At 44.7% G+C, this 6972-nt stretch overlaps 1 protein-coding gene across 1 annotated transcript in view; it reads left to right on the top strand.

Annotated features, from left to right (window-relative positions):
- The window catches only part of TDRD12 (tudor domain containing 12), a 51518-nt gene that overhangs the window by 13576 nt on the left and 30970 nt on the right, over positions 1-6972 (top strand). The window contains exons 4-5 of the mRNA XM_011995249.1: positions 1296-1351; positions 2630-2715. Of these exons, the coding sequence (XP_011850639.1) occupies positions 1296-1351; positions 2630-2715 (142 nt within the window). The remainder of the gene's footprint in view (positions 1-1295; positions 1352-2629; positions 2716-6972) is intronic.

The following is a 6972-nucleotide window of genomic DNA, read 5'->3' as shown; positions in this document are numbered from 1 at the left end:
GATTTGCCTGTTCATGTGTTAGATTGGGTTTTCTCTTGGGTTGTTTGCCTTGTCATTATTACTAATATACTACATTTTGCTTTTTTAAAAAAGCTCATTATTAGGTAATTCCTTGTGTGTAACAAGGTTTTAGAACCACTGCCTTTACTGCCTTTTATAAATCCTTTGTAATTCCTTGAATTGCTTAATATCATTCTTATAAGAATAAAAATAACCAACATTTTTGAGTAATGATTATATCCAGGCACTGGGCTAAGTGTTCTATGTACATTATCTCATTTGATCTTTAAAACAGTTCTTGGAGGATGGTGGTGGCATCTCTGGTACATAAAATCAGAAGAAACATAAAACGTCATTCTGACTTTACATTTTATTTTTTTCCTTGCTTCCAAGTTTCTCCTCTTTCCCCACTTCCTACAGCTTTTCCTACAATTTTCTTTGCAAAGCCTAAGAAAGATGTAGAAAGGACAAGATGATAGGGTAAGATGGGAGCCAGTGAGAGGGCGCTAGGGTCAGCAGAGTGAGGAACAGTAGTTTTATAGTAGCTGAGACCCACTGCATTAGCTCATGCCTGTAATCCCAGCACTTTGGGAGGCCAAGGCAGGAGGATCACTTGAGCCCAGGAGTTTGAGACCAGCCTGGGCAACATAGCTAGACCCTCTCTCTATAAAAAAATTTTTTTAAAATCGCTGGGTGTGGTGTGGCACACCTGTAGTCCTCGCTACTCGGGAGGATGAGATGAGAGGATCCCTTGAACCCAGGAGTTCAAGGCTGCAGTGAGCTGTGTTCATGCCACTGCACTCCAACCTGGGTAACAGAGAGAGACCCTGTCTCAAAAAATGAAAATGAAACAAAGATAGTATCTGGCTGTCCCACGACTGCCTGTGAGGGTGTTGGTGTACCAGCATGTGTTGTGCCCTCTCTGTGCCAGACTGTGCTAGACGCTGCACACTTAGGATCCCTGTCCCAGGAGCTTGTGTTCTGGCTGGGGAGACTGATTTGTCTAGGGATGGTGGTGTCGTGACAGACAGTGCGGTGGTGAGCACAGGTCATTCTCAGTGGCACCTCTGTGCTTTGAGTCTGCACCGGTGCAGCTGACAGTGTTGAGAAGAGCGTGTTGCAGGATATGGTGGGATCCTCACCCCTAGAGCAGGGCCAGCGCCAGGCGCCCCATCATCTGCATCACATGTTCCATATGTAGTGTGAGAAACGTCCAGTGTATAGTTTACAAAATGCTGTTGGTATGCTAGCCTCAGATTTTTATGTAATAAAGTTGCATCTGTTCGCTGTTCCAGACCTGCCAAGAAGTGGGACAGTGCAGCTATTCAGTACTTTCAGAACCTTCTCAAAGGTAAGCCAGTGCCTGATCACTGCAGCCTGCCTGGAAGTGACACCCACAGAGGCCTCAGCTTCTGCTGCTGGAGGGGGTTGGAGATGCCCCTGTTGGCCAAACAGCCCTCCTGAGAGGAGTTCCCTAAGCTACCTGGGGCTTCTCCCAGCTCAAGTGCCACAGTAACTCTGCACCCCTAGTGGCTGTGGATGTCAGTAATTGACAGCTAAGATCAGCAGGGGGCTGTTTGTACAAGGGAACCCTTACACAGTAATAATGCTTGCCTCTTTGTTTGCATAAAAGCTGCGGCGCTGCAAAATAAATTCATATGGATTTTATTGGACCAGTAATTGATGAAAAATCTAGCATTTTTAGTGAGCAAGAGATAGTAAATGGATATTTATTGTGTAATATTCATTACTGCTAATTTAAGATGAATAAAATGTCTTCAGCTGTTCTTTTTATTTTATATCAGTGACTATAAACAGTGTATTTTGTGGGATCTGTCATGACCCCTGGCAGTCAGATACCTGGTTTCAGTGAGAGGGTTGGTGGGTGGGAAATGCCTGGGGTGCTGCCTGGTACCTCGTTGGGTCCTGGCCCCTCTCCTGTGCTGTGCCGTTGTCTGGGTAGAGGAGGAGCCAGATCCTTTGACCTGGGAGCAGTGGGAGGCTGGGAGGTCACTGGGACTGGAGTTTTGGCCCTGTGAGCCACGGGGGCTGCTGGGAGATGAGAATGTGAGTCTGGAGGAGGCCGGCCATCTAGTCCTCAGTGGCTCAGGCAAGTGACTTAGCCTCTGAGCCTGGTCTCCTCACCTGTGATGTGACCACTGTACTTACCTTAAAGGTAGTGGTAAGAACTCAGCGAAAGAAGGTTTCTAAAGGACTTAGCACAGCGCCCGGTAGGTGGCAGTGATGCTGCTGCTGTGGGGTTTTGAGTATCTAAGGGAGTAGCTGGGTGCTGCACTCTGTGGGGCTTTGCAGGGTAGAACGGACCTCAGATGAAGGCCTGGCACTGGAAATCTGGGTTTGGGAGGAGTGGAGGAGAAGAGAATACCAGGAGCTATGCTTGAGGAGGTATTCACAGGGTGGCACAGGAACCTGTTGACAGGGACAGGACTCGTGATCCACTCCACAATCAGGAGTGCTTTTTCCTAACATGCTCCCCCTGGTCCTGCCCAAGGAAGCCATTTGGGCACTCTTAAGTGGTTAGCAGAGGTTACTAGGTGAGAAATAGTCATGATTGTTTCAAATATACTTTTAACATCAGCTAATTTGTGTTTTCATTTATGCTGTTTAGCAACTACCCAGGTGGAAGCCAGATTATGTGCTGTGGAAGAAGATACATTTGAGGTTTACCTTTATGTAACTATAAAAGATGAAAAGGTAAGTGAAAGAATTGTATTTTTAAAATATTTCATCATAATTTTAAATTTTACTTTAATAAAACAGAATAAATGCCAAGAAAAACACTGTAGTTCATACAGCATAGAAATTATCTTAATCTCTTAAGGTCTACCTTAGACCTGAAGTTAGCTAGGTCTGTATTTTCTTCTTTTGATTACTTTAAAAAATGACTTTGGCATTTTATTTTAAAATGGCCAAGAAATTTTTCCTATGGTGATGAGCATGAAATGTTGTTTTCTTCTCAGGGAACATGATTTTTATAAATATGCTAATTTGCTGTAGCATTAGTTCACTGCCTTTCCCCCTAGACATTCTCACTGTATGTAACATGTGCTTACTGTAAAGAATTAAGATCACAAGCAGAAAGAAAGTGGACATCACATGTGAGCAGCCCCTACCTCTGCCAGGTGCCAGCTGCTAGCATTTTGGCCTCTGCCCTCTCTGAAGGATGGCTCAGGGCATAGCTCAGCACTGGGCAGAAGTGGATAGAAGGGGCACATCCAGGACTGCTCAGAGCCCCTGGAGGGTACCTTAACCATGGATTTTTTAAAAATTGTATTTTGAAATAGTTTTAGACTTACAGAAGAGATGCAGAAATAGTGCAGACATTTTGGGAAATGCTTTGCCCAGGTTGTCCTGATGTTAACATAGCACAAAACCACAGTACAGTTTTTAAAACCAGAAAAGTAACATTGATAAAATACCACTGAAAACCTGCAGACAGATGAATGTTGCCAGTTTTCCCGCTGATTTCCTTTCTCTCATCTAGGATCTGCTCCAGCACCGCGCGCCCCCCCGCCACTGCACCTGTTTGTCATGTCTCCTTCCCCTCCTCTGGCCTGTGACAGCTCCTCAGTACTTCCATGCCTCTCATGGCATTGACTGCTTTGGAAGAGCAGTGGCCAGTGGTTTTGTAGAATGTTCCTCAATTTGGTTTGCCTGATATTTTTCATCATTGTATTAAGGCTGTGCATTTTTGGCAAGAAGACCACAGAAGTGGTACTGTGCCCTTCTCAGTGCATCCCAGCAGGGGTTTATGACATCAGTATGTCTAATTACTAGTGATGTGAATGGTTTTTTCCCTTCAACTTTTAAGTTCAGGGTACATGTGCAGGACGTGCAAGTTTGTTACATAGGTAAATGTGTTCCATGGTGGTTTGCTGCACAGATCATCCCGTGACCTAGGTATTAAGCCCAGCATCCATTAGCTATTCTTCCCTGATGCTCTCCCTCCCCCCTCCCTACCCCCTGACAGGCCCCAGTGGGTGTTGTTCCTCCCAGTGTCTATGTGTTCTCATCATTCAGCTCCCACTTATAAGTGAGAACGTACAGTGTTTGTTTTTCTGTTCCTGCATTAGTTTGCTGAGGATAATGGCTTCTAGCTCCATCCATGTCCTTGCAAAGGGCACAATCTTGTTCCCTTTTATGGCTGCATAGTATTCCATGGTGTATATGTACCACATTTTGTGATATGGATGTTGATCACCTGGTTACTGTGGTGTTTGCCAGGTTTTTCCTGTACAGAGGTGTTATTTTATCCTTTTGAAATTAGTAAGTATCTTGTGGGGGCCTACTTTGAGGCTGCAGATAACCATTCCATCAATGATTCTTGGCCGAGAAAGATATTACTGTGGTGTATACGTGTTTCATCTTTCCCTCTACATTTTTCTCCTCTCCCCTCCCCTCCTGTCTGTCTCTCTCTGTCTCCTAGGTTGGAGTACAGTAGCACAATTGTAGCTTGCTGCAGCCTCAACCTCCTGGGCCCAAGGGATCCTCCTTCCTGAACTTCACAAGTAGTTGAGACTACAGGTGTGCACCACCACGCCCATGTAATTTTTTGTGGAGACGGGATTTCATTATGTTGCCCAGGCTGGTCTCAACAGGCAGTCTTCTCGCCTTATCCTCCCAAAGTGCTGGGATCACAGGTGTGAGCCACCACGCCCAGCCCCTTCTACATTTTTAATTTTTATTATTTATTTATTTATTTATTGTTTTTGAGATGGAGTCTCGCGCTGTCGCCCAGGCTGGAGTGCAGTGGTGCAATCTCAGCTCACTGCAACCTCTACTTCCCGGGTTCAAGTGATTCTCCTGCCTCAGTCTCCTGAGTAGCTGGGATTACAGGCACACGCCACCACACACAGCTAATTTTTATGTTTTAAGTAGAGACGGGGTTTTACCAAGTTGGCCAGGCTGGTCTCAGACTCCTGACCTCAAGTGATCTGCCCGCCTCAGCCTCTCAAAGTGCTGGGATTACAGGCGTTAGCCATCACGCCTGGCCCCCTTCTGCATTTTTTTTTTTTAGACAGAGTTTCGTTCTTGTTGCCCAGGCTGGAGTGCAATGGTGCAATCTTGGCTCTCTGCAGCCTCCGCCTCCCAGGTTCAAGCAATTCTCCTACCTCAACCTCCAGAGTAGCTGGGATAACAGGTGCCCACCACCACACCTGGCTAATTTTTTGTATTTTTAGTAGAGGTGGGGTTTTACTATGTTGGCCAGGCTGGTCTCGAACTCTTGACCTTAGGTGATCCACCCGCCTCGGCCTCCCAAAGTGCTGGGATTACAGGCGTGAGCCACCACGCCTGGCCCCCTTCTGCATTTTTAATTGGAATTTTATACCAAAGAACCCTCCCTCCTCCCCCGTATATTAATTATTCGATAATTTGCATTAATATGGACTTTTGGAAATGTATTTTATTTGGGGAGTTCTAATCTATGACTATCATTATTGCCTTGCTCACACTGCATTGGATTCTGGCCATTAGATGCTCCTTCAAAGGGGCTTTTGTATACTTTCAGTGTGCCCCATCATTACTGGAACCCTCTTTACTCTCTGTGCCACAATGTTTATCATTTTGTTATTTGCCAGCCCTAGCCCTAGAATCAGCTACTTCTTTTTTTTTTTTTTTTTTTTTTTTTTTTGAGATGGAATCACTCAAGCTGGAGTGTACTGGCGTGATCTCTGCTCACTGCAAGCTCCGCCTTCTGGGTTCATGCCATTCTCCTGCCTCAGCCTCCTGAGTAGCTAGGACTACAGGTGCCTGCCACCACGCCTGGCTAATTTTTTGTATATTTAGTAGAGATAGGGTTTCATCGTGTTAGCCAGGATGGTCTCGATCTCCTGACCTTGTGATCCGCCCGCCTTGGTGTGCTTGTTCCAACTGGAGTGTCATGATCATAGGTCCTCTCAGCAGAAAATATTATGAAATGTATGTATGTACTTATTCCCATGCACACACAAATCTATATTTCTATATCCATCTGTACACATATTAAGAGCTTTGATACTTCTGATTTGAATCCAGTACCATAGGGTTCATTCTAACTCTCTCCTTTCCTTATTTATTCATTTATTTTTTTGAGACAGGGTCTTGCTATGTTGTTCAGGCTGGCCTGGAATTCCTGGGCTCAAGTGATCCTCCAGCCACACCCTCTCAAGTAGGTGGGACTATAAGCACACACCACCATGCCTGACCCCTTATTCTTAACCCCCTTCTCCAACAGTGAGAAACCTACTCTCTTTGGCTGCAGTGTACGTATTTGACTCATCCATGTATTTACATTAAGTAATTTCAGGATTGCTAACCCACACTCCTGTGAAAACAAAATTTGTATTCAGCCTTCACATTATGCAGCCAAAATACTGACTGCCAAAGTTACTTAGGTTGTTTTTTCTCTTTCGCACCTTCTTCAGTGTGATTATGTTATTCTTTTGTAATGGGGTTCATTTGTTACTGCTTATATTGCATTTTGGATTCCCCACATCCTGGTTCATTTTACCTATGACTTTTCATTACTTATTTTGTAACTTAGTAAAAATACCAAAATCGCCCAAAGGTTTGGCTTACACCTGTTTAATCCCAGCACTTTGGGAGGCTGATGTGGGTGGCTTGCTTGAGCTCTGGAGTTTGAGACCGTCCTGGGCAACATGGTAAAACCTTGTCTCTACAAAAAATACAAAAATTAGCTAGGTGTGATGGCTTGCACCTGTAGTCCTAGCTACTTGGAAGGCTGAAGTGGGAGGATTGCTTGCGCCTGGGAGGCAGAGAATGCAGTGAGCCAAGATGACAGCACTGCATTCCAGTCTGTGTGACAGAGTAAGACCCTGTCTCAAAAACAAACAAAAAAAACCCCACCAAAATATTGGCTACAGAACCAATCATTTTTTTAAAAAAATTTCATACTTAAGAGACCTATCCTGTAAGGACCAGTCTTATAAGACATCTTTTTTTTTTTTTTTT

This window comes from Mandrillus leucophaeus, unplaced genomic scaffold (assembly GCF_000951045.1).
Source record: "Mandrillus leucophaeus isolate KB7577 unplaced genomic scaffold, Mleu.le_1.0 Scaffold48, whole genome shotgun sequence".
NCBI lineage: Eukaryota > Metazoa > Chordata > Mammalia > Primates > Cercopithecidae > Mandrillus > Mandrillus leucophaeus.
Note: the sequence above shows the minus strand (reverse complement) of the source record. Positions and strands in the feature narration are given on the sequence as shown.